The 26,711-nt window shown below is 47.2% G+C and overlaps 1 protein-coding gene across 2 annotated transcripts; it reads right to left on the reverse strand.

The window, feature by feature from the left end:
• Positions 1-9,367: 9,367 nt before the first annotated feature.
• RLIM (ring finger protein, LIM domain interacting) lies at positions 9,368-26,711 on the reverse strand. Of its 2 annotated transcripts, XM_050310636.1 has the most exons (4): positions 26,570-26,711; positions 17,248-17,436; positions 16,379-16,462; positions 9,368-15,555 (listed from the first exon to the last, which is right to left on the reverse strand). In XM_050310636.1, exons 2-4 carry the CDS (start codon positions 17,414-17,416, stop codon positions 14,024-14,026), a joined length of 1,785 nt encoding a protein of 594 aa, XP_050166593.1. In that variant the 5' UTR covers positions 17,417-17,436; positions 26,570-26,711; the 3' UTR covers positions 9,368-14,023. The 2 variants fall into 2 exon arrangements, with proteins under 2 accessions (XP_050166593.1, XP_050166594.1); XM_050310637.1 differs by lacking the exon at positions 16,379-16,462.

The raw sequence follows: 26,711 nt of genomic DNA on the forward strand, positions 1-26,711 counted from the left end.
TGTGGCCTGTCCTGAGGTCCTGTGGCCAGGGACACACACATGTCTAAGTCCCATAGCTCAATTTCAACAGATTCTGACCACTCAGTGGCTGGGGTTGAGGTTTTATCACATTTCTGTGGGAGCTGTGGGAAGGCCACATCCTAATTGCCATCCAGGCCTGAGGGCTTCTGCAGGTCCGCTGCAGTACCACGAGGTTTGGGGACCCCCAATTTCAAGAGGTTTTGGCTCTGCCTCCCACTGATGTGGTGATTTGGGGCTGCCAGTCGAGGAGTTTCATCACCCTCTGGGCTGAGATGCCTGGAGGAGCCAGGAGGGAGGTGGTCTGCAGCTGGGCAAGGACATTCCCGCCCTTCCCTGTGTGGCAGAGCCACGGGAATGTTCTGCATGGCAATAGAGGGTCTCTTTGGTACATGGGCAGCCTGATTTGGTGCTGAGGATCTCACCTCCTCTTGCTCAGATTAGTTCAGAGTCTCGGGAGGCTTAGGGTGGATTTCAACCCTATCTGGCATCTGCATCTTTTTGTGGTTATATGGTCCTCAGGATGAAAACCTGGAGAAAGGGGAACTTGGACCAAACCCTCTGGACTCGGGGGGACAGATCCAGCCGAGACCTTTGCCGTCCCTCCATCCTTCACTGCAAACCATTCCCAGCTTTCATGCTCTTCTGTACTCCACAGTTTTGTTTGGGGGTTACCTTGGTTATTTTAGCTTCAATCATTTTCCCGCTGGCAGAGTTTGCATCTCCTTATCCAGCTGGAAGCAGAAAATCGGAATGACTTTGAAAGCCCCGGCTCGTTTGCCAAGGCAAGCGGAGCAGCCCCTCCCTCTGCCTTTGTGCCACCAAACCTGAGCTCGAGCAGCTCTTTTGGGCGCTTCCAAGCCACCCTTGTAACCTCTGTGGAGAATGATGTGATTGAAAATTGCTCCTTAAATACTCAGCTCTGAGGTCCTCTGTGTGATTCCAGGCGGGGATGGAGCTGGCACCAGAGAGGGGATCCACAGGCCAGTAATGACCCAAAATAAAGCTGTTTCCCTTCCTTTTGAGAGCCCTCAGAAGGAAAGCAGACAGAGGAATGGCTGGAGCTCTGAGTGGGCTCTGGAGCCCTGGGCGTGTCTGCAGGGGTGACCCTCCCCATGCCACTCGCTCCAGGCTCTTTATCAGCTTGGCACGGCCATGCCGTGGACTTTGGCCCTGGTGACAGTGAGGTTATCGCTGTGCTTGGGTGGGTTCACCCCACACAGCCCCTTTCGGGGGGAGGCTCTCTTGGTTTGTTTTTTCAAATGTTGCAATGCCCCCGGTGCTCCCCTCAAGGACAGACCCTGCGAGCGTCCCCACATCCCCTCTTCCCACGCACTGTGGTGGCGACACTCCGACCACAGGAGCGGGGCTGGCACCCACATTCCCAGTGCAGGCAAGACACAAAATTCCACCTGTTTCCTGCAAAACATGGCTTTGAAGGAGGCTCTCTACCTCCAAAGTTTCTCCTCTTTTTGTACCATACCCCCCACTCTCCCCCTACACCCACATCCTCCCGGCACAGCGAGAGTAGCCCTTACCCGTAGCGCTAGAGACAAGGCTTAGTGTCTATTTTGCTAAGGAATTAAACTCTTTTTTTCCCTTTTTGTACATTTTTAGTGTTGGTGTGGCAGACGGGTTGTTTACCGGAGCAGGTTTTCGCGTGGAGTCGATGCTCCTCTCAAGGTGGGTGAGGGCCAAATTGCCTGAGTGCAGCTGGGGTTTGGCTGCCGAGCGCGTTCGCTCCGATTGTTTCGGGAAAGAAAACGACTTCTCGAGGCCTGAACTTTCCCAGCATATCCTGTTTCAGCTGTTTGAACCCGTTAAAGCCAGAGGCAGGATTTTTTTGGGGGGAGGCTGAGGGCAATTAGGAAATTACCCCTCTCTCCCTCCCCTGCCCTGAAATCCAGCAGTATGAAGCCAAATATTTGCTTTCAGATGGGTGGATTTTGGAGCTGGCTCCACATGAGAGCACCGGGGCGGAGGCTTGGATTTTGGCCGTTTCGGGTAATTGTTTTTAAAACAGGACCTCCAAGCTTGCTGCCATCAGCCCTGGTCAGCAGATTCCGATGCCATGCCTCTCTCCAGCCCTGTCACAGCTGGCATTTGCTCCACTGTTGATGGAAAGCAGCCTGCCCGTGGGTTTTTGGGGTGGGAGGCATTGCTTCGCCCTGTGATGTGCTGGTAATGCTCACCCTCGTGGTGTCTGTACCCACTAGAGAGACTCAATAAAAGGCTACAAGCACTGTGAGTAGCTTTGCAATCCCATTTTTTTCCACTGTGCTCCTGGCTCTGGCTCAGCAGGAGTCATGTGTGGCTCCAGAATTGGTCCTGAGAAGTGCCCAGGCCTGCTGGGCACTCTGGGCAGACCAGCAGAGCCAGTGGTCCAAAAGCAGTCACTCAATTCAATGCTGAAATCAGATCCCGAAGCCTAAAATTATTCCTCTTTTTTTATTATTATTTTTTACGTCTGCTTCTTGTAAGCAATTTATATCCCCCAAAAATTTTGTATCTGGAAGTAAAATATTTGAATGTGTGTCTTAAAAGTATGACTGTCCTTTCAAATGTGAATTTCTGATTGTTGGAAGAAAAAATTAATAAATAAAAAGAAAAAAACCCTACCCCATATTAGCACATTTTTGTAATTAATGTTTTATGAATGTTGTTTAAAAAATTGTGTAGAATAAACCAGTTTTAAAAAGAAAAGGGGTCCATGCCTGTGTTTTGCCCGGTCTCCTCTCCCCGTGGCCGGTCTTGGGCAGCTTTCTAAGGTGTTGCCAACTCTTCAGAGGCACTGGAAAGGCAACAGTTGAACCTGGGAGCTGCTTTAATCGAGCCCTTGATACACCTTGAGGAAAGACCGTGCCAAGGTCCTGGTACCCAACAGGGGAGAAGATGTTCCCACGCGGTGCTGGAGGTGAAAGCTGGAGGTGGCACTGGCAGGCAGATGGTCCTGCTCCCACCCAATGCATCAAAAGCTAAAAGTAATAAGGAAAGGAAGCCCTGAGAGCATCACCCAGCGGGGGTCAGTGCTCAGGATGAGCCTCCAGCCACCCAGACAGGTTCCTCTCTGTTCCACTGGGTACAGCTTTGGGTCTGGCCCCTTTGGGGGCTGCAGTGTCTTTGCTCCACGGGGGCTCTCACACGGCCACAGCACCAGGGATTTATTAAGCATTATTATTAATGTTATTTCTTCCCTTTGGCAGTGGCTGAGGGGCAGGCTGAGGCCTCCCAGGTAGGAGCACTGGTCAGAAGAGAACCAATCATTTTGTGTCAATAAGAGCCGTTATGGGAGGGCTGGGAAAGATGAAGAATGATTATCCATGAGTAAGGTTACAGTGGCTGTGAGACACTGAAAACACAGCTTTTATCAAGGGTTTTACATTAATGATTTGTTTATGTGAGGTGCTTTAATTGCCATTAGATGAAAGTTTACACAGGCATTGGTTTTATATAACTCAGGCTCTTTTTTTAATGTGCACCTCAACCCTTTTTCAAGTTGGGGATATTTACTGCAAATAGTGTGTAAAAAAAAAAACAACAGCAGGAGATAAGAGACAGTAAATAAAGATTCAAAGGGAATAAGAGTACAGCAGTGAGCTCCTCTGGAGGACTTGGTGCTGTGCATGCAGGGACAGAGCAAGGAGAGGGAATGCTGCATCCCATTCCCGAGAGGGGAAAGCACCGGGAGAACGCTTGGAGCTGCACGGAGCTTCACTCACAGGCAGCACAAAATCCCCCAGTGCTGGTGTGATATTAAAATGATCTTCTTGGAATGGTTGGAAATTCAGAGGGGAATTGGGAGGGTGCTGGGGTGCATGATAAAAGGGGGTTGTGCATCCAGAGAGGCAGTGGGGGACACCCTGCCCTGCTGCTGCCAGCACCCCCAGGAGCATCAACTCACCACAGTCCATCTCCACAAATTCCATCCAAATAAATACATACATACACGTTCCACAAATTCTGCATAAATAAAAACAGACATACATTTATATGTATATACATATACCCACAGAGATATATATGTCTCCAAGGGTGTGTTTGTGCACGGGCCCGTTGGGAATCCCCTCTCAACCTGGCTGAGCACAGGGTATGGAGCACCAGTCACCACCTACTGCTCTGCCAGGCTGCTGGATCAGGCCCTAATCCATGGAAAAAGTGGGGGAAAAAGTACCTTGCATCAGAGCAAAACTTTGAGATTTTTCCATGAAAAGGCTGCAAACAAGAAAAAACCAAATCAAACCACCACCACAACAACAAAACCAGGATGTTTTCATTACTGTAACGCAGTAGTTCGGTATTTAGATATCTGTTCATACATTCAAATTGAAATGTCATGGATTAAACCTAGTTAATTATATATAATTGCTGATATTTGCACTACAAAACACATGTATGTTTTATATATTAAATATGTATATAATGACAAATATGTTTTCTATATTAAATATGAGCCACATGTCAATGTTTTGTGTTAGTTTAATAGTTTTTAATGATGTATATTTTTAGACCTATACGTGTGAATGGCATCTACTCACTTATAAATTGATTTAAAAAAATTTATAAGTATATATACACGCCCAAATCTCTCTATCTATGGATGTGCAGTGTGTACCCGAGCTGCAGGGTGAGGCTGATCCCTGCAAGGGGTTCCTGGGCAGTCAGAGGCGTGCCCAGCCACTCTGCTCCTCTTCCCCCCCGAGGTCTGGGCTGAGCTCTTTATGTTTATTGTCTTCTTCTCCATCTGTTTTCTTTTTGCAGGACTTAAATATTATAATCCATCAGAAAAACAGCAACAACAATAAAACCCAAACCAAAAACCTTTCGCAAGCGCCTTTGAAGGATTTGAAGGAAGCACTGAGGAGTGGCAGCAGTTTGGTTTTTTTAATCATCCCTGCCTCTAAATGCAAATCTTTCCTAGAGCCGTTGCTTGCTGTCGTTATTTAAAGCAAGAATTTGGAAAAGGTCCCTTCCCAGGGCTGTTCAGCCGCACCCGGGCTCGGCAGGGCTGGGAGGGCACCGAGCCGCGTGTCGGGGGACCCTCTGCCCCGGGAGGGTGGTATCAGAATCCATGAGGCATCGCCGCAGGGGGAAGGAGAACACGCAGGGTGGAGCTGGGGCAGCGCTGGGGTGAGCTCGGGATGCGCCGGCTTTCCTTCGGGTGGGGTTGTAGGGGCTTTTTCAAACGCAGCAGAGAAACCGCTTCGTACTGGCAGCGGGGCAAAGCAAGGGAGGGAAAACAGAGATGTGCTGAAGATCTGAGGGAAACACGGCACAGGGGAGGGGGAGAGGGGGCAGAGGGAGCAGGGAGGTGCGTCTGGCTGGGATGGAGGGAGAGAGCCGGCTCCCCGTGCTGGGGACCCACTGACACCCCTGCAATCAGCACCCCCGGGGCGGGGGCAGCCCGAGCCCAGTCCCGGTGCGGGAACACCAATCCCTCGGGCTCCACTTTGGACTCATTGGGCGCGTGTTGCTTTATCCCGGCCGGGGCTCCGGGGTATGCCTGGCTTAGCTGTTTTTTGTTTTTTGGCACAAGAGCTGCACTAAACAAGTCTCTCCCAATCACCTGCAGCCCCGCTCCATCCCGCACTGGAAACGCGAGGAGCGTTCGGGGGTTTTTTGGAGGGTTGTGTAAACAGCCCTGGGGTGGGGTGCGAGCGGGGCCCCCCGTGTCACCCCCCCTCCCTCGCAGGCTCCAGCTATTCCATTGTTCTGGCACGCACCTCTTCCGCCCGGGATCGGGATTTGATGGTTATAAATCTGTTGCTGTCTCATCTGGAGCATCGCTCAGCCCGGGCCAGCCCCGGCGTACGTGGCCGATGCTGCATCGCCCCAGCAGCGCCTGCTGCCCTCCCGCTCGGTCCCCGCCGTCCTGGGCGGTGTCCCCAAGTCCCTTCTGGACCTGCTCTGCATCCTGACAACCACCAGGATCCCCGTGGGTTTCCTCCCTCCCCACGTATTCTTTTTTCCCCCATGTTGATGTTTTACCAGTCCCACTCAGATGAGCACTGTCCAAAAGTGTTTTCTTTCTTTACCCTTCAGTTTAACTTTGGTTGAATTCACAGAATCACAGAATCGACCAGGTTGGAAAAGACCTCGAGATCATCAAGTCCAGCCCTTGATCCAACCCTGCCATGATTCCCAGCCCATGGCACTGATGCCATATCCAGTCTCACCTTAAAACACCTCCAAGGATGGTGACTCCACCCCCTCCCTGGGCAGCCCATTCCAATGGCTGAGCGCTCTGTCTGTAAAGAATTTCTTCCTGATATCCAACCCAAACCTCCCCTGGCACAGCTGAACACCGAGACCTCTTGTCCTACTGCTGGTTCCTGGGAGAAGAAACCAACCCCCACCTGGCTCCCCCCTCCTGTCAGGGAGTTGCAGAGAGTGCTGAGGTCTCCCCTGAGCCTCCTCCTCTCCAGGCTCAACAACCCCATCTCCCTCAGCCTCTCCTCACAGCACTTGTGCTCCAGTCCCTTCCCCAGCCTCCTTGCTCTTCTCTGCCCCTGCTCCAGCCCCTCCATGTCCTTCCTGAGCTGCCCAGAGCTGGACACAGTGCTGAGTGCAGAGCAAGAATCCCTTCCCTGCTCCTGCTGTCGCTGATCCTGAGCCAGGCCAGGAGTCCTGGGCCCTCTTGGACCCCTGGACACACTCTGGTTCATGTTCAGCTTCCTGTCAATTGCCCTCCTCTTTCCCTTCCCACATTCTGTCCTTCATCCCTTCCCACGCTCTGTCCTTCATCCCTTCCCATCATTCCCCACCTGCCCCTCCTGGCCTTGCCACACGTGCAGGGAGGATGGACAACCAGCACTGCTGACAGCGAGTGGCTTTCAGGGCATTTCCCAGCCTCCCCCTCCCACAAATATTTCAATTTATTTAAGTCCATCTTTACAAATTAACACATGATCATCCCAAAGGTGCCAGCAGCGAAGACTGAGTCATTTCCAAGTTTATTTAGGAATTATTTAGTTGAGGCAGAAGTCAGCAGGACCCACAGAAGTTAATCTTCCTCTGCATCTCTTCTGGCCTTTCAACTGCCTGGTGAGCAGCGAGTGATGCTCAGGGCAGGCACACAGTGGTCCCACCTCCATTCCACAAATCCCTGCTCTGGAGAGGAGCCCTGTGGGCTCCTGAAATGAAGCCATTTCAAGAGCTTTCACCCCCTAAAACCCCCTCCAAACTCACCAGCCAGCCTACAGCAAGGTCTGGCTCTGCAGGCACAGGACAAACCGTGGGGTTTGGCTCTGGGCAGCTGCCAGGGCTGTTTCACTGCTGTAAAAGGGAAGACTAGAGTAGGTATTAAAGCCAAGAAAACAATCCAGGCACTTTTGTGCATCATGGCATTTTCTACAGGACCCATAACATCAAGCAAAGCTGCTGCTCCAGAGCAAAAAGCCATCGGCCTCAAACTTTAAACCTGGAGAAATCACATTCTGCAAAAGCATCCCAAGAAATCAAACCAGTGAAACAAATCTTTGCTGGACACCAGGAGCCCAGGCAGAGAATGTGCCACAGCCCAGCTCTCCCAGTACCATCACAAGGCTGCCACCTCACAAGCTTTTCCCTCGCAATCCCAGGACCCTGCTGGCACGGGATGCCAGAACTTAAGAAACCCTCACAAATCTGGGACGACTCCTGTTTGATGAAGTAATCATTGTTGAGGGGACCTGACGCCTGGATTTTCACATGCTCGGCTTAGCAGGGGATTTATTCAGGGGAACAGTTGGAGCATGTGGCAGCAGCATCTCATTAGTGTCACGGACAATGCCCCGCCAGTTTAAGTCTAAAAAGTGGGTTTAGTTTTCCCTATATAACTTTATTGCAAGGATTTATGGAGCCACAACACAGCTGAGTTTAGATTCTTTACATTAAAAATCCCAAAACAGGTTCAATCACTCTTGAAGCAGCTGGGGGGAGCAGCTGGCCTGTGCTTTTCTTCCTGCCTCTCTCTTTCCAAACACTCCATCCCATGAGGAGCGGTCAGAAAAGGGAAGAAGTACCCCAGTGGATGGCTATTCCTGTCCCCCCATCGCTCAGGGAAGCACAGGGTGGCCAAACACGACCTTTCTCCTCCTACCCAGCAGCAGGGTCAGCAAAGTGGCCAAACCCATTGCCCTGTGAAGGTCTGGATCTGCCATGGAAATATATCCCGAAGGGAGGAGTAAGGAGACGTAAAAGGTTACAGGGTTTAAGCACCAAGAAGGAGGAACAAGGTTATATAAAGTTTTACAGGTCAGGACAAAGACCTCGAATATATTAAAGAAAATAAACAGAGGGATGAAGTCAGACACACACGTGTGCCAAGGTTGGTTTGTGCTCTTCAAGCAATCTGGGGGTTGATCAGCAGCTTTTAAGGAACAAATCCAGGGTTACCCAAGCCAAAGGAATTCCTACAGGGAGATGAGGGGCTGGAGACAGTGACCAGGCAAAGAGCTGCTGAAACACAAAATGCGGGAGTCACTTCAGGAATAAAGTCCCTGAAATAAAACTGACACCTGTGTAAAGACCCAGTTTCAGATTGAACACTTGCAGAGCAAGCGCCACATGGGAATGGGGGAAAAAAAGCGCCTTATCCAAGAGCTCTCCCTGCAGAGAGTGAAGCTGGAGTAGAATCCTGAGTCAGTGCATCCCTGGCGCAGCCCACGACCTTCCTCCTCATCTGAAAAGAGCATCACTCGCAGCGCTGGAGCCCCAGCCCAGCTGTGACTCTGTACCCACTGCCATGGTACCAAAACACCCATTTTCAAGCACCACAACACCTTCCTACCCCTTCTTTTGTCTCGGTGCCATCTCCTCTCTCGGGGAGCGGCTCCCACTTCCTACCCGGGGAGCGGAGCCGAGGTGAGGGAAGCGCGGGTAATAAACCCGGCTTCCCACGCCCTACCAAATTTCCTGCCCACTCAACAAAGTATTTGCACGTACCTCAGCTGCTAATTTTAGGATGAAGCTTTTAGCCACATGCGAGAGACTCTCCTGGAAGCTGCCGAGTGGATTTGCAGGGAGGCTCAGCCCTGAGAGCCCTGAGAGCCCCCCCGGCTCCGATGGAAACCTGTGCAAGGCACAGCTACTCCTGGAGAGACAACATGCAGAGGCTGCTTGGGTGTCCCACAACATGCACTGACAGATTTACACAGAAGTCTGGGACACAGCAAGATTTATTGCTTCAGTTTTATGTACCAAGAAGAGATAAATTCTTCCGAGAAGTTAACTCTGTACCTTTTCAGCTCTTCCCTTTCTGCCCAGCTTAAAGGGAGATGGTGTATGGGGTAATAAATTCCTACCACATCCACCACCCTTTTACTCCAGTGCATTCCCACCGTAAGAAAAAACCCAAGGAGTGATGATCCAGCACAAAACGAACACTTCATGCATTTTATTGAGTCTATTTAAATTTGCAGTATGACATCTTACATAAGGAACAAACTCCTCCTAAATGTTTGCTGGCAAACCTGGTCAAACTGTGTCCAACGACCTCAGAGTATCAGTTTGTATTAAACAAGGCCAGTATAAACAGATATAAAAAACAAACCAAAAACAAAATAAAATAAACCAAAAACAACACCCGCCCCCCCCCAAACTGTTACATTCACAGTGAAATACAGGGCTTCCCAACCAACAGCTTTACTAGCAGAGAGTGAAATTCAGAAATGGGGCTCAAATATTTTAGCTTAAGAGAACAAATCCAGATGAAATAAATCAAACCAAATTCAACGGTATGTTTTCTCATAAGAAGGAAAAAAAACAAAGACACAGCATATCATAGAGGCTGGGAAGCCCTGGTGTAACAGATGCAAACCTCCTTTTTAACACAACACAACTTATTTGTACTTTGGGTATGTTACCATTGATTCTGTCTCTTCACCCTCCTGCTTCCCCCCCTCGTCGAGGGTAAACAAAAAGCCCAGTGTACACAAGGGCTGGAAATATTTCTGAAGTTGTTATAAATTCCCTCAACGTGGCTCCAAGCCAACCCTCATCCAAAGCTCCTCCTCCTGGGAGAAGGCAGCGGAGCCCGCAGACGTTTCCACAAGGACTGGGCTGCTCATCAGCTCCTCACTGCTCAGAGACCTTCACACAGCACACGAGCCCCCGGTAGGAGTGAGAAAACCAGGATACCTGTTCCATGGACAGGCACATTCCCGTCAAGGATTCCAAACTAAGGATGAGAGTGTGGCTAAGCCGAAGGGATGGAGGTTTGTACTGCAGTGTGACAGCGAGGGTCACCCCGGGAAGTTCAGAACCCCCCTCCTGGCACTGCTCAAAGCTGGTGCTCAGCCTTACCTGGCCTGTTCTCATCCCCACATTATCCCCTCATCACTAGGAGCCCACTGGCTTGTGTAGGCAACTGTTTATCCTGCAGATCCAGCAGGGAAAGGGGCCTTTGGACTCCCTCATTTGCATAACCCAGACAAGTGCCCGGAAACTGGGGTGACAGTCGTTATGGTCCATTGTGCCAGCTCTGGTGGGAAATCCCTTGTCTGCAAGTCCACACAATGGACAATGATGGCCCCTTCAAACCCTCGTGGGCTCACATCCCGCAGCTGCTGGGCCTGCACACCAGCACTTCCTACAAAGGGCCTTTAAAATGCACCGAGTGAATTCCAGGCATGCGGCACCTACTCTAATCAACTAAATCTAATCTAAAACAACTCAATTAACTGCCCCCAAGTTCTTCCCCCCAAAAAAAACAGCTTCTCAAAGAAAGAAAAAAGTGCACTTGAAAGGGAAATCCAGCCAACATCAGGATTCTGAAGGGATCCCTTCAGTCTTTTAGTGGATAAAACCCCAATTAAAAAAAATAAAGTGAGCACCCACAACTGTGTCAGTTCAAAATCCAAGTTAAATTATCAAACTACATAAAAAGCACTGTGTGTGCTTGTAGGGCATGGCCTTGTGACTGCTGTAACTGCTGGGGGTACAGGTCTGTCCCCTCAGAAAAGAACGAAGCTCATGCACCACATGTTCCCAGTAGGAGTTTGGATGCTTGGAAAAAACAAAACATGGTCACCACTGAGTTGGGCAATGAAAAGAGAATCCTCCAAAACTAAAATAAAACCTGCTGATCCTGCAGGGAATTACGCTGGTGCTGAAGGCAGGCGAGGAGATCCCACACGGTGGCACTGTGACCTTGCGCTGGTGCACAAGGCTCTGGCTCTCCAAACCCATCATTTCTGTCCAACCAGGCCCCAGAACACGACAGAACTCACCATTTTAACCCTTCACACGGCCGCAGGCACAGGCAAAGCTCTTGTGCCCCTGCTGGAACACCAAGAAAACTGTGGGAAGCGCTAAATAGTGATGGTCACTATCAAAGTATTTCATAAACTGTAAATTAGGCTGATTGTGAACCTTACTGAAGCCTTTCCTATTTTGTAAGCAACTGAAATGTTAATATTGGCATTTCTTAAATCCAGTCTGAATTTAGGTAAATAGAAACTGAATTACCAGAGGCTAACAGACAGTTTGGTTAGATAAAGAAGTTCCCGCTGTATCAAATTAATTTCTGCTCACTCCTCCAGATAATGAGCACTCAGCCCCTTCAGCACGATCAGCATTGGAAAAAACAGAGGAAACACTGAACACTAAAGGTCTCCCAAACTCAGATTAAATTATTCATTCTTGGGACCACTTGGGAAACCTCCAAGATTTCATTCGTTGCTTACAGAAAGATCAAATGTTAAGACACTGCACTCTGAACTGTACCAGAACTGGAAGGGTGGCTCTACCCACAGGATGTTACTGGAAACTCAAACCACTCAAAGCCATGTTTCACGTGGATTTGGGCCCGTGGGTTCCCCTCTTTGCAGTCCCCAGCTCTAGTCTCAGAAAGGTACCTCCAGCTCTCAACACCCAGTGCTCACATAGAGGAGGGGGCTTTTTCCTCCTAATTCTCCTCTCTGGTACATCAGCAAAGCTACTGGAAACGGCAACTGAGAACGTTACTGGGGGAATGCTACAGGAAGGAATTCAGAAGTGAGGAAAATTTTGGCACAGAGAACCCAGCACCTGAAATCAACAGTCAACTTTGATTTTACAGGGATGTGTGTCCAAGGAAAAAGTCAGAACCAGGAGCTGATTTCTTCTTCTGTTCCCTCCTGGCGTGTCCCACCAGGAGGAGGGAGAGCTCAGCAGCCACTCAGGGTTTCCCACTAAAGCAAACACCACAAAGCACAGATGTAGAAAATAACTGGAATTTTGGGATGTTGTGGGATCCTTAACTAGCTGAGGAGATGTTAAAATAGCTCAGAGCAGCGATTATAGTTTGTGCAACCACCACTCTAAAACACCAAAAATGTGTTTTCCTTCGGAGGAAAGGAAGAGGCCAGCTTTGGTTTTGTCATCTGGGGAACACAGGTTAGTTCATATCCCTTCAGAACCACTGCCCTGGAGTCAAAATTCATACAAATCACTTTCTCTCTGCACATGTAAGCCAGAGGAAACAAATCCTTAGGGAACAAAACAAAGGAAGGGGCAGTGGGGGTGAAGGATGTTCCCCCCCACACACACACTGATGAGAGTTGAGGTACATTCTCCAATTTTCAACTGCAACACGTCAGGTACATGATTTTAAAGGTAAATTCAAATCATTTTCACCTCTCCATCAGAAATATAAAGAGCTTATTGAAGCTTTTTTTATTGTTATCCCTAGAATTTGCCACACATCTTAAGTGTACTCATTATCAATTATACTTTTCAAATTTAACCTAATCCTCTAATAAAGTTTTCCTTAATACTTGAGTTATTTCCCTGTGGCTCCTGAGTCACAGGCTACCACCACTGGATGTATCAGCCTGACCACTCAACACATCCAGAGATTACTAACACAGGTGATGGAGAAGAAAAATAAACAACCTGCCAATTCCTGTCTGCTGAAGTTACAGAGTTGCCTCAAAAACTCAGAGTACATGCTGATATAAAACTTGGGCATAAACCTCACTGAGTGAACTGGCACAAACCAGTTTGTACCATCACATATTTGCAACCGTACCAAGAAATAACCAGCCATTAGAACAGTTTCTAATTTTTATCATCTTTTTTTTTTTTCAGTGGCATTACTGAGCCAAAACACTGCAATTATAACATTTAATTTCAGTTGGTTTTTTTTTTTCTTTTAATGCAATTAAATGTCTAATCCAACTGGCTTTATGTTACAGTAGCTGTTCACATAAATAGTACAGATATGCACTGCTCCTGACAGGCACACAGTCACAAAAGCAGCTCTCTCGTGTTCAGTTTGCTCTCTGTGTGGTGGGGGCTGTATGAAAAGCATTCTTGATTTCTAAGCATGGTACAGTTTTAATTCTTAATGCATTAGTACAACAGTGCATTGGAAAAGTACTGAGCTTCTACAAAAAAGCTTTACAATTTTAAAACAGATTTGTTTTCTTTATTTAAACAAGCATAGGCAATTCTTATATTTCCACAACAAGATAAATATCCCAATTAAGCTAACAGCTCATCCTACAGCGTGCCATAGTGATGGGGAAAGGACTAATATTAGTGTTATTTACACAGACATGTCCAATATTAACCCAAGAGGAAAATTAAAAGCATGTTTAAGTGTGCAATTACACTCATTTTTTTCAGATAGCTGGATTTCTTGCAAAAATTCCCCTATGGCTCATGGACACTGAGCTGGGATGACTTCTCAAAGAACTCCTCACAAGCACGATCTTGAGGACAAACTGTTTATTGAAGTGGGATGGCAGGGGCTGGGTGGGGGAAAGAAACTTAATACTCTTCACAAAGAAAAAAAAAATATTTTTAAGTGGGTAGACATCTTTGGACAAGTGAAATTTAACACCCAAACTGACTATAACTCAAAAAACCTAATTAAAGAAATTTTCCGATTTCCGAAGCCTGAATCCAGAGAAAAAAATGAGGGAAGATTCACTCCAAGTCATTACTATACACTGAGGTACCACTCAAAAAGTGGCCATAAAGGAAGTGACTTCTTTGCCCATCACTATCACACCAGCTGCTTGGCCATTGATTCAGATATCCTTCAGACAACACTCTCCCTGTTACCAGAAGCTAAGACTGCTCTGCGACAAATGGGACAAGTGGAATTCTCCGATAACCAGCGATCGATGCAGTGGACATGATACTCGTGGGAACACGGCAGCTTCCGGAGCTTGTTGCCTTCCGTGTACTCCGTGATACACACACTACAGGTTTTCAGAGCATCGCTCTCACCGAAATTCCTCATGGCTAGGTTGTCAATCTGCTCTTTGGTGAGTCCTCTTGGTTGGTCATCGTCATCTTCATTTAGGAGGAAAAACTGTGCAAGGCTAAGGAATGGTAGAGAACCACTTTCTTCAAACGTGACCGATCCCCTCGTATTCCGGCCTTCCCTTCTGGCCCCAGACGTTGAACTCGCTTCATGGCCACCCTCATACACCTCCCCTGAGCTAACATCTGCATTCTCGCTGCCTGAGGTGCCCCCGGCCCCGTTCTGCGGCTCAGAGGCATCCACGTTGGGGCCGGGGGTCGGGGCGCTGGCATCTGCATCGCTATCACTGTACATGAAGTAACTGAGCTCCCCGAAGCCTGTCATGATCTGCCTCAGCATGGTCTGAATGGCAACGGACGTGGTCTCGCTCAGGCCCGTGTTTAAGATCCTGCGGATGGGAATCCGAATGGTGCTGACGTAAGTTCTCACCCCGGCCCGCTCCGAGCGGGAGAACGTGCGCCTGAAGCCGCCCCGCTCGCTCTCGTAGGTGACCGTGTTGTTGGGGGTCTGGGAGCGGGACCGTGTCCTGTTGGCGATGCTGTCCCTCTGCCGGTACTCGCCCGGCCGCACTCTTCTCACCTGCAGGTCCAGCACTATGGTAGGAGGCCTCTGCCCGGGAGCTGCGGACTCACCAGTGCTGGTGGTTTCTGAAGAACCTGCTGCCTGAGGAGCGGGTCTCGTTTCAGGGGGGGAAAACAGAACTGCATTTTCACTTGGCACCTCAGTCCCCACCGTGTGCTGCCTCAAGGTCACGTGCTGCCTAGTTCTAGAGCTGCCCTCAGCCTCCTGCGCTGAGTGCTCGAGCGTTTGAGATGACGGGTTGTGGTGAGGCCGGCGAGGAGCCTCGCTCACTGGATTAATAGGTGACCTACTTCTATCAGTCCTAGCCCGCGTTCTCCGCTGTTCTGGACTCCTACTTCTGGCTCTCCTCTGCCCTCTAGGAGGGGAAGCCTCCTCGGCCGTTACCTCCTCTGAAGTGCTCCTTTCTGATCCAGGCTGCCTCACAGATGGTGATTCAGACCTCGGAATTTCAGAGTCACTTTGGCTGTTTTCCAAATCCTCCCCACTGGAAGGCTCCACAGATGGCTCGTTCTCAGTTTCTGGATTTGTGTTCCCATTGTTACGGTTGACATTGATTTCCAAACTGAATCTGAAGTCACCACTGTTGGGGTTAGTCCGGCTCACTGCTCTCCAGGACTGGTTTCCTCGCTGCCCACTCCGGGTTGTATTTCCAGTCTGTCGGACTGAATTAAGCCAGTCGATTATAGAATCTCCGTTTGAAACATCTTCTGCGGACTCTGCACCTGTGAAAAAGACAGGGAACTACCAAAATTAGAGTACTGAGCTAATTTTGGAGTGATCTTTTCCAAGAACATAATTGCTTAGTTTAACAAGTGACAGTTTAGAAGTGCTGAACACTACCAAGTGCTGCCGTGGTGTCACACACGGCGTGACAATTCCCAACTGCCAGAGCTCTTCTAGAGGAGCAGGAGTGGACACTGCTCTAATGTGGACAGATAGGCTGCAGCCATCACAGAGCAAACAAGTCATCAGAATAACACATACTGTTTACTGTAAGTAAATGGAAAGACACCCCAGGTGTCATAACACATCAATATTCTGTGTTTTCCTTTCCAAACAATTAAGTGTTCTATTGACCATTAAACAGAGAACTAAGTTTGTCCTGAGCCTTCACATGAAGAGCTTCGTGGCAAATCTGTCTCACAGAACAATGAATCCCAGTGGTCAGCTCTGAGCATCCTCCACCAATCCCTACAGAAGGGTGATAACAAAAGAAACACAGCACCTCTGGAAGGGGAGAATGGGAAATTAAAGAAGAGGGATTGCCAAAAAGCATCCCAGAAGGGAGCAGAGAGGAAGGCAATCTTAAAAAAAAAAAATAAAAACAAACCCAAGTGAAACTATCTTGATACAAGTAACAGATTGTGTCATGAACGAAATCTGTCCCAAACTGACCTCTGCAGCAGGTATCAGACATAAGGAGCACTGAGTTTTGGAACAAAGCTCACCTTGCACCTGCCTAGGCTTAACTCGTTCCACTCCCGCACCCAAGTTAAGGTCCATATGGGTGCTAAAGGTAAGAGTTTGCACAAACACTGTATATACCTCTATTCTCATCACTGTTTTGCTGTGGTGGACCTTCTTTAACTTGGTGTAGCCTTCTCAGCAACTCTTCTTCAGTAATTTCACCTTAGAAAATAAGCAAAAATTTCCAAAAATATTTCCAAATCATATATGTATGGCAAGCATTATCAAAAGCTTCTCAAGAAGGCACAAGCCACTGCTTGTCTTTTGTCTAATTAAACCCTGCCATAATGACACTGCTGAATAGGGGAAGCTCAGACACTTTAGCACTGTTGTCCCAAGTAAGTTTTGCTGAAGTTGAGATATCCAACAGCTCCATCCTATTCAAGACAGATGTGCTCTCTGGTTCTGTAACCTCTACAACTTCACAGCAATTTTTGTCATCCTATTTGTCACTCTGGCTGTCCAGAGTAAAATGTGTGAGGTAACACCTTCACAAGCATGAAAAAAGGCTTAAATTAGTTGAAGTCATGGTTTGAAATCCTATAAAGAGTCAATTTAAAGTAATAAGTTGAGAACTGAAATCAAAATGCCCATGTAGAATCTCCCACCAGACTACCTACCCCAGGTACAAACTCAACCTCACCAGCAGAAAATTTGCACACAGATGCTTAAGGGAGATTTTTTTCCCATTTCAGGGTCCATAACTGGAACTGGGTCAAACCTGGGTATTCCTGCCAACTTGTGTAAACACTAGACTTTTGTAACTACCTCTCCACTAGTCAGGGGGCCACTCAGATTTGAGTATGCACAAATTAGCAAGAAGCTACTTCCTGGCATGGAGCACAACCACAGCACACAAATTAAATGGGGGAAACAGTTTCGGGAGAACAGGAAAGGACACAAATTGCCTACAAGCAATTCTAGTAGGATGCACAAGCATTACCCACCTGGTGTTCCTAGCAAATTGTTATCTCTCATAAGCCTGTAGTCCTCTTCACTCAGGTTGTTTACAAACTGATAGAAAGCTTCTTCTCGATCTAAGCGGTCCAGCTGACTCTGCCGTTGGGCCTCTGACTGATCGATATTTCCTTTATCACCGGAATCTGAGCTTTCCATCTTGACGAGTGAGAGAGTACCTAAAAAAGGAGAAAACGAACCCTTCACTGAGTGCAGCAAAGCAGGGCATGACATTCAGGCATGTTTACAATGTAGAACAGAGTACAGGTTAAGGTAGTTTGCTAATGAAGCTTCAGTTAAGATCAGGTGCCACAACAACAGGGATCAAAACCAAAGCCCTTCTCAAAGCACGAACCTCTTCAAGGAGTACAAACAAAACCGATGCCCATCACGACCAAATACTCAGCAAAGCAGCAGGTATGAACACAGAGATACCATCTGCCAAAGCCTTAGTCCTCCTTTACGTTCACATAGTTGAGCAGGTGTCCGTAATTATCTGCTTTTTGGCATAAAACATCCCTAATACCACAACTGCCTCCCCAGGCAGCCTCACAGTGGTGTAGTACAAGGTAAAAGCCAACCCTGATCACACTCTCTGACTCTAAAGGATGTTCATTGCTTCTCCCTGCTTCCTACAAGAAACACCCTCTTCACCATCCAAGTGCATTTTAGCAGAATGAGGGGATACGAAGAACTCAAATAGCATCTTCTGATGCTATGGAACGCTAGGTGTACAAAAAAAAGAAAAGGTTTTTGTTTCCACAAACATGCAAAAAGGTTTGTAAAATCACATTTAGTGTTTTACATCAAGAGAAGAATTTCAAGTTTAAGCATTTACCGCATTACTGATGTTGACAATCAAAATTTCCAAGACAAACCCCCAGCACGTCCCAGGTGTACGTCTGCTTTCAAGAACTGTCTTCTAACATTGCATATTTTTAAATATAATCTACCCATATTGTTTTTCATTTGGGTGAAATACTTGATAGAGTCTCTCTTTCACAGAAAACCATCGATGAATTCCATGTCTATATCTGATAACTATTATAACAAAACACATGCAAATGCAGGAGACATTCTGGCACTGGCCATGCAAATGCATCAAACGAAGATAAAATAACTGGTTTCCTTGATCACCGTGCCTCACTATTCGCAGCATCAAGAGTTTTCCTGCACAACTGGTAGAATCTAGTTACTCAGAGAGGTGATTAGCAAGCTAATCCTCTGCATGCTGAAAAGCTCTGCAGTAACATTCCCCATCAGAAAACATTCCTTTCATTTAAACCATACTTCATGTGACACGAAAATACTGGAAGAATAAAGCTTTTCTGCTTCTCGCTGGAAAACTTCCAACACTTAGACATCTGTCTAGTGGAAAAAGCATCTTTTTTTGGTTTGTCAGCACAGCTGTCAAGTCAAGACTGCCCACAGTTTACATTAGTGCTCCTCCACAGAAGAGCAGCACTGCATGATTTCCACGGGCACTTTGCTTCAGCTGCTACAGTGAAAATTAAAGTGCATGACGACCTCAGTGTGGAACACCGGAAAAATTCCACAGGATAGGACATCACATTATTGCAGACTTGTAAATTATGAAATTGCCACTCCAACCCTCTTTGTCTTGAGTTAGGACTTGGTTTTAGGTTAGTGGTATTAACTTGTTGTCACTCAGGGCTATTAGCTCTGTGAAGTTCTCCCATTTTAGCCAAGCAGTTCCAGTTCCACCTTGTTTTCCAGGAATCAGCAGCAACCACAGGGTCACCCCTGTGCCGAAGGGAAGTCATCAGCTTTCTCTGCGTTTCTGCCTCTCTGGTGCAAGGCAAAGGCCGTCCATCTGCAGCCCTGCATGTGATGTGCTGTCAGACACCCGTCAGCGGCCCCACTCCCAGGGAACATTGAGCAATGGTTTCAGGAGGCACGTTCCACCCTGACCGGGCTCAAGGAAGAGATCTGTGTGCCCTCCACACGCCAGGCACGTACTGCCAACGAGGACAGAGCCGGCTTCAAAGCCAAGCAGCTTTTTACAAGCTTCCTGGAGCAGAATTATGGCTCCAAGTAACATCACTTGAAGATATTCTAGAGAAGATCCCAGAAATAAAGACAGCTGCTTTTAAAAGTAACATCTGAATAAAAGCCTCAAGTAGAATGAGGGAGTTGCATCCAAAATAAAGCTTTGAAAGATGAATTAGTTCTCTGGGAATATACATCAAAACTCTAAGCGCTATTCCCTGCTTTAGGATAACAATGAAGCAAAGTCAACAATAATATTAAGAAAATAAGGGAATGCTATAAGATGCTGAAGGATAGGAGAAGTAGAAAGTTTTGTAAAATATTCTACCCCAACTGACTGCCAGCTTGGGATTTACTGACTGCAAAACACCCAGAATGTCTCCATAAATCTGGCCATATTAATATCTTTGTAAGCATTAGACTAATTCTATAACAGCCTTTAAAAAAGAAAATCTCACTATGCATACAAAGCATGACCTCGGTTTACTGCTCATGCTTTGAAATTTTCCTTTTATCTAAAAATTCCAGTGCTTGCAGTCACCTTGGCTTTATAATGCCCAGTGGATTCAAAGGCATTTGCCTACTCATTTCAGAGAAAAAGGAGCACCACCCTTGGTCAGGGAAAAAGGGAGAGTCCAAACAAGTCAAGTGGGGATTAAAAAAGAATGTAATCTATTCTTTATCAGCAGACTGATGTACAGTTCAGTAGGTGGGTGATTCTTTCCAAAATGCCCAGGACAAGTAACATCCATGTTAGCTCCCCTCTTCTCCTCCATCGTCTCTTACCTTCCCTCCTAAACCATAAAACCAGCGAATGCACAAGACTGAAAAGCTTTTATTGCCTCCAAAGTGGGATATTGAATGAAAAATTTAATTTACATTAGGACTATTTCTACTCCTGACAGACTCACTCTATTTCCCTGTTGCAAGCTACTGTAACAGATGACACCAGCCCACTGTCCCCCACTCTCACTACCCTCGAAACGCTGTGAGTCTACATGGGATGTTTACACTGATGGAAATACAGATGGCAAACAAATGCACAGCAACACATTGTCCCTGCCGTACTGTTGACAGCAAATGGGATGATGCTCTTCAAACCAGAGCTCTGAGATTAAAACCCGCAAATGAAAAACAGGATTTCTCCCCCAAGGCTTCTGCTACTTTCCCTTTCTTCCCTGTCCACTCTGTGCAGTTTAAGGCTCAGCTCCCACCCTGCTGCAGAGCTCATGGCCAGGCTGACCCTACTGGAAGGTTTAACTCCTCCTGCCTCACTCAGCACAGCTCCACAGGGCTGTCCTGCAGGAGCTCCATGCTGCGAGCTATGACTCCTGTCACGGCACTCAGCAGAAATAACCTGGAAATCTGTGCCTCCCTCAGCATCCTGCTCTCAGCTCACACCCCACAGGACATTCACACTGGCTGAAGGAAGCTGACTCCAGTAACAGGGAAACCTGAGGAGGGAAACCCAACAGGTGTCCTATTAACTTACAACAGAACAACCAGCATTTGATTATTTCATAACCAGGTAGGCTTCAACTGTTCCTCCTTCTTCCAGGGGGTTAGTTCAGCTCAAAGTAAGACTCTGTTCTTATCCAAGCTAAAAGATTCAGAATTTCCTTCTTTAGTGTCCTTCCTTGTCAGCACTGAGTTGACAAAGGGTGGGGAAGGTCACAACTACGAGCAGGAAGTTCAGACCTCCCGGTTATTGCCAACTTCAGCTGAGACACCCAGCAATGACAACCTCTTTATAGGAAGGTGGAGGGGATGATCACCTAAAGGTTGCACAAAGCAAGAGAATTACTGCCAGAATAAATAATTTTCTCCTTAAAAAAAAAAAAAAAAAAAAAGAAAATATTCTTCAGCAGCTGAATATCCAGACACAGTAACTACAGTGAATCCTTAACTGGTGTTCCCATCCTACCACAAGTCAGCAAAGTATCTTCCCTGCAGTTCCCTTCAACAGCCTCAGAGACTTCAGAGCACAAATGACTGGCTGTGTCTCCACTGCTGCTCCAGACTGTAGCAAACCCACAAAAGCTATTGTTTGTTACATTCTTTTATTCAAGAGGAAGTAATACTATGCTATTTTGGAAAGAATTTTAGAGTACCAGATATTCCCTCAATAACACAAAGTTATCATTCTCACAGCACAAGAAATATTTTATGTTTTCTCTTATGCCAAGTTGTGTGTAAACTAAATCCAGTCAGGAATGCACTACTGCTCCAAATCCAGAGCTCACAACCTACTGGGACAGCAAATTGGAATAACATACTTGTGTTATCCATTTATCTTCATCAACAACACAGTGTATTGACTGTGGAGTACAGAATTCCTCCCAGAAAAGGTACTAATGGACATAAGGCACTGTGATAAATCACTAGTCCTTCCACCTTCAGAAATGTGTGGTATCTCCTGACATCAGTTAACTGTAAACACCAAGACAATACTTTAGCGTGCATTTCTGGTTTTTTAATTTAAAAGAAGTCTCATAAACATTAAAACTCTCATTAAACCAACTAGGTAAAAACTTAGAAGAGCTGACCAATTCAGAAATCACTCATTAGCAGGGTTAAATGAAAAAGCAATACCTTAAAGACACAATCCTCATCAGATTTAGGGGGCAAGTCTCAAGTTTTAACAGGGCAAGGCACGGAGTTAGTTAAACTGCAGACACAAGTCAGCTGCTCACCAGAGCTGTACAACAAGAACTGCCTCCAGAACTCCCCCCAGTAGGTGTTACCGGTATTTCAACCTGCCACGAGGCTCTGTCATGCCCTGTATGGCAGGAATGTTTCCTGAGCTCCCTCACGTCCCAGCAGCACAGTTAATTCCTTTGTATACACCAAAGAGAGGATGGCAATGGGAGTGTTTCATGGATGTCCTCAGCACAAGGCCAACTTCCCATTTATGATTCATCACCTCATCTTAATTAGGTCCTTCAACCAGTTGAGCACCTTGCTTTACTTCCAAGTCTGCACAACTTATCCAACCCTTGGACTAGAAGAAGTGACTCAGCAGTGGAAGCCAGAAATCTGTATTTTTGGTTTGGGCTGTTACAGACTATTTTCGCCCTGCCCTGCTCTCAGTGACCAAACCTCAGGGACATGTCAGCTCCTCACAAGCCCGGCACAGCTGCCTGTCCAAGAGCTTTCCACGAACTCCGGCTCCAGCAGCTCCAACGTGCCATCCCCTTTGGCAGGACCAGCACTGCCTCCGATTCCATGGCTCAGATGACACGGGAACAGCCGCCAGAACAGGCAGTTCTCTTACACAGAGTTCTTCACATGAGCACAGCAGACCCAAATTCATGTGCAATGTTCATGCAACCCACCCCACCTCCCAAGTACCACATTTCCCTAGAAGGATTAAAAGTAGAAAAATGGGTTCCACTGCCAGTCAGTATCCAATTTCTCAATACTCAAAACCAGCAAGGAAGTAAGACATAACAAAAACTACACTTCCATCTTAAATATTTCATCATTCAAGTCCACGAGCTCAAAGGCAAAAGCAAAAACTGCCAGTGAATCCCACCATTAAAGGAAGAAGATTCCTTAAGACAGTGAAAGTCATCTTATCTGCATTATATATGGAGTTTGGCTATGTCAAATTTGTTTGGTTTTTTTCTCTTTTTGTGCAGGTGCACAAGTTCCCTTTTGTGGTCACACCAAAGGCTTTGGTACCAGAGGTCCAATCTGCTCATCTACAGTAAAGAGTAACAAACTTCCCCAGTTTCCAAAGTTGCATCATGAATTTTGGACATATTTTTTCCCCTGATGTCGTCATTTTCTATCTCTACTCCAATTAACAACAGCCTCAGGTTCCTACTAGACTTCTACTACACTTACCACAAATTTTAAACTCCATAACACCCCTTGTCCTTTTTGACTCAGAAATTATCCTGGAACATGCACCACTTTTGGAGAGCTGGAAGATAATTTTGTCTCCTAGTGAAGTGTTCTGTGTAGAGCAGTGTAAAATTGAAATGCCATTTTAATGAGGAGTGTTAAACATCCACTCAGCTACTGCACTACTGCAGTGTTTCAAAGCAAAGGCCCTGAAACAAGATGTCATTCTGAACCTAGGTTTGAAACAACAGAAAGCAGATGAATACTCTTGCAGAACAGTTGCAGAAAATTCCACAGAATTAAACAAACAAACAAACAACAACAACAACAAACACTTTAGCAGAACCAACTGTTGAGATAAAGAAGAGAAACACTAACAACTCCTGGTAAGGCAGAGAGAAGTGCTCAGGGTATGTATGAAAAGAACACTGAGAGCATGTGGAACCAAGATGGAGCTCTGAAAATAAAACGTGGGAACAACTGCCAAAATACAGGGCTTCACATTTTGTCATCTGCACTTACTAAAACAACTCTTTTCATGTACAAGTGGAAAAGAAAATTAAGATAGTTCTGCCTTTTGCCATCAAATTCAGATATCACAGAAGAGAAACACTGTACATGAGGTTCAGCAAGTTTCCAGCACTGTTATCTCATGAAATGATGCTCTTTTCACCCAGAAATGAGCTTCCTGCTACGTCAGCAAGCAGAAGCTCAAAGGAAGAAGTAAAGCTGCACACAGGTAACCAGTGTGGACACAGAGACAGCAGCACAAACAGGACTGATATCCAAGGACATGAGAGGTTTCATTCCTGAAGAAACAGAAGTCATGATTAGTGAAGGCACTTAAGCCAATCAAAACTCACTGAACTTCAATAAAAAAAGGAAAACCCACCTTTAAATTTACTGCTGGCTCTTACTGCCTCCACACAACTGCTGCTAGTACAGCTACTACTGATAGTAAAAGGCCACCAGAACAGTGAGAATCACTACAACCACAACCCACACAGGAATTCCGAGACGTGCACTCTTGTTCTGCTTGGTATCCGGTGCCCAACCAAGACAGAAGTGCAAAATAAAACGCAGTAAAATCTACTGGAATTTACAGAGGCATGTGTAGGATGAGAATTCCATCTCTGCTGCCATCCCAAGGCAGGCAGGCCCCTGCATTTCAACAAGACTACCTTGCCTATCGAAATTCAGAGTGCTCCGAGCGAGACATTTTTGAATTACTGAGCTAAGATAAAATGTGTGCTGACTTTTCCTACACATTCACCTATCACTGGATGGTTCTGTGAGATCACACAAGTCTGCAGACCTCCTTGAGTAAAAGGCTGCACACCAGCCAAAAGTTATTACCAGGAGCCTTGTTAACATAAACCTGAGCAGTCTGAAGGAGACACAGGCTCGTGTTTCTTATGGTGTTTCTCACCTGCAGCCAGGAACCTGTGCAAAAGCAAAACCAGTTCCTGGGATGCTTCTGGCTATCCCTGCTCACCACACAAAGCTCCCTGACTAAGACTAAACATTTGGTTTTATCCCTTCAACACTAATTTCTGCAAGCTCAAGAGCTGATAAATTTTCACCAAGACTGAGATTAAGGATAAAAATTTGGATAAACACCCAGTGATCATGTTTAAATTCAAATGTGTTAATATGGGGGAAGTTAAGTCCTCTATTTAAAAAAAAAAATCAGAGCAACCCAGTAATGTGTTAAGCTACAATAAACTGGACTTGCATGCAATCTTTAGACTGAACTATCTGAAGTCACAACGTTATATTATGACTGAAAAAAAAGAAGTACAACAGCTCCACTGCAAAAGGAATCATTCCACTACGATCAAGGAATTTATTTTGGTACATTGCCATAGGAAAGAAAAAGCCAGGCAGGTATATGATATACAGGTGTTTTGAAAGCATTTCCATTTAAGGAGCACACATTCCTCTAAAAATAACCATTAAAAAAAACCCCAAATACATATATTGGAGACCAGACACTTGTAGCACTTCTGTCCAGTACACTCTGGTATGTCCATGAATTCACTAATATGGAAAATAAAGATGATACACAGGACAACGACTACAGGCTTGAAAAATGCTGGTGTGGTTGTTTCAGGGACAAACATTTACGCAGTGGAAGCTGCTGATGAAGAGAACATCGTGGCTGTTGTGCTTTAGTGGTCTAACATAACAAGAAGCCCTTAATTTTATAACGTGTGGTGTGTTTTCCCTTCCCAGGACATAATCCTAAGCCATAAGTCCTTTAATTTCAAAATGGTAAACCTGTAGAGGGAACACAGTCAGTTTAAGTGCTAGCTGAGGACTGCAACAAAACTAAACATCTGACCCTCAATTTAGGATAATTAACTGCCCAAGAAGCAGCCAACTGTTTGTTTTTTTTTAAAGACTTGGTAAGTCACTGCAATTAAAATTCAGGGACAAATTAGAGTCAGAACTTTAGCATTCTGACAACTTGAAATTAAGCAGTACTGGCAACATGGACAGGGAAAATAAATGTGATGTGTGATAATACTACTGGGTATTATCAAGACTGAACTGCTGTTCAGAAGCTTCTCTCTATCTCCACCTTCCTGGAAAATGGTGGAACAAACAAAACTACTATTAAAAAATAAAATGAATCAGTGTCTTCTGCCGTGAAACCTTTTGTCAGGCTCCTCCTACACACAAAACAGATCTTAATAACCACATTTTATATACATGCTATTTTATATAACCTGATATTGCTCCTCAATTAAAGCAGATCACTGAAGATAAACACATACATCCAGCTGGAGTTGAGAACGGCTTCAAAACACACAGAAACCTTAAATGTTAACAAACAGCGTTAAAAGGGGCACGGGGAAAACTCGCACAGGAAACTACGGTGACAGAGCAAAGATGACGCGATTAACTGGAGAGAAACTCAGCTCAGGTACAGCGAACAGCACAGGTTTTAACCGGTCAGAGCTGATCAGAGCACTGCGGGATGGGAAGGGTTCCCCTGCCCGTGTCCCTCGCCAGGGCTGTTTGTCTGAGCCCAGCGGGCTGAGAACACGGCCCGGGGAGCCGCGACTGCCCCGGGCAGAGCCACGGCCACCCCCGCGGCACCCAAACCGGGCCTGCTCGGGGTGCTGCCCGCCCAGCCCGCGGGCCCCGCGCAGCCCCGGCCCCGGCCCCGCGGAGGGCGGCGCTGGCGGCGGGAGGCGCTGCCGGGGCGCCCCCCGGGCCGGCGGAGCGGGCCCAGCCCGGCACACCCGCCCGGCCGCCATCGCCGCGCCCCGCCCGCTCACGGCCCCGCGGGACGAGCCCCCGCGCCCCGCCGAGAGCTCCCCGGCCGCCTCCGCTCCGCGCCGGGGCCGCTCCCGCCGCCTCCCCCCGGGCCGGGCCGGGCCTCTCCCTGCCCGGGCCATTTTGAGAGCCCGCCCCCGGCCCCGGCGCTCGCCGCCCGCTGCTCACCGCCCGCCGCCGCTGTGGGCGCGCCGCCTCCCGCTCCGCCCGGGCGCGGTGCCGGAGCCGCCGGTGCCGCTGCCGGAGCCGCCGCGCTGCTCCCGTGCCCGCCCGGCCCTGCCCGCTCAGGCCGCCATTTCCTGCCCCATTG

This window comes from Myiozetetes cayanensis, unplaced genomic scaffold (assembly GCF_022539395.1).
Source record: "Myiozetetes cayanensis isolate MyiCay16 unplaced genomic scaffold, myiCay2020 scf15, whole genome shotgun sequence".
In the NCBI taxonomy this organism is placed as follows: Eukaryota; Metazoa; Chordata; class Aves; order Passeriformes; family Tyrannidae; genus Myiozetetes; species Myiozetetes cayanensis.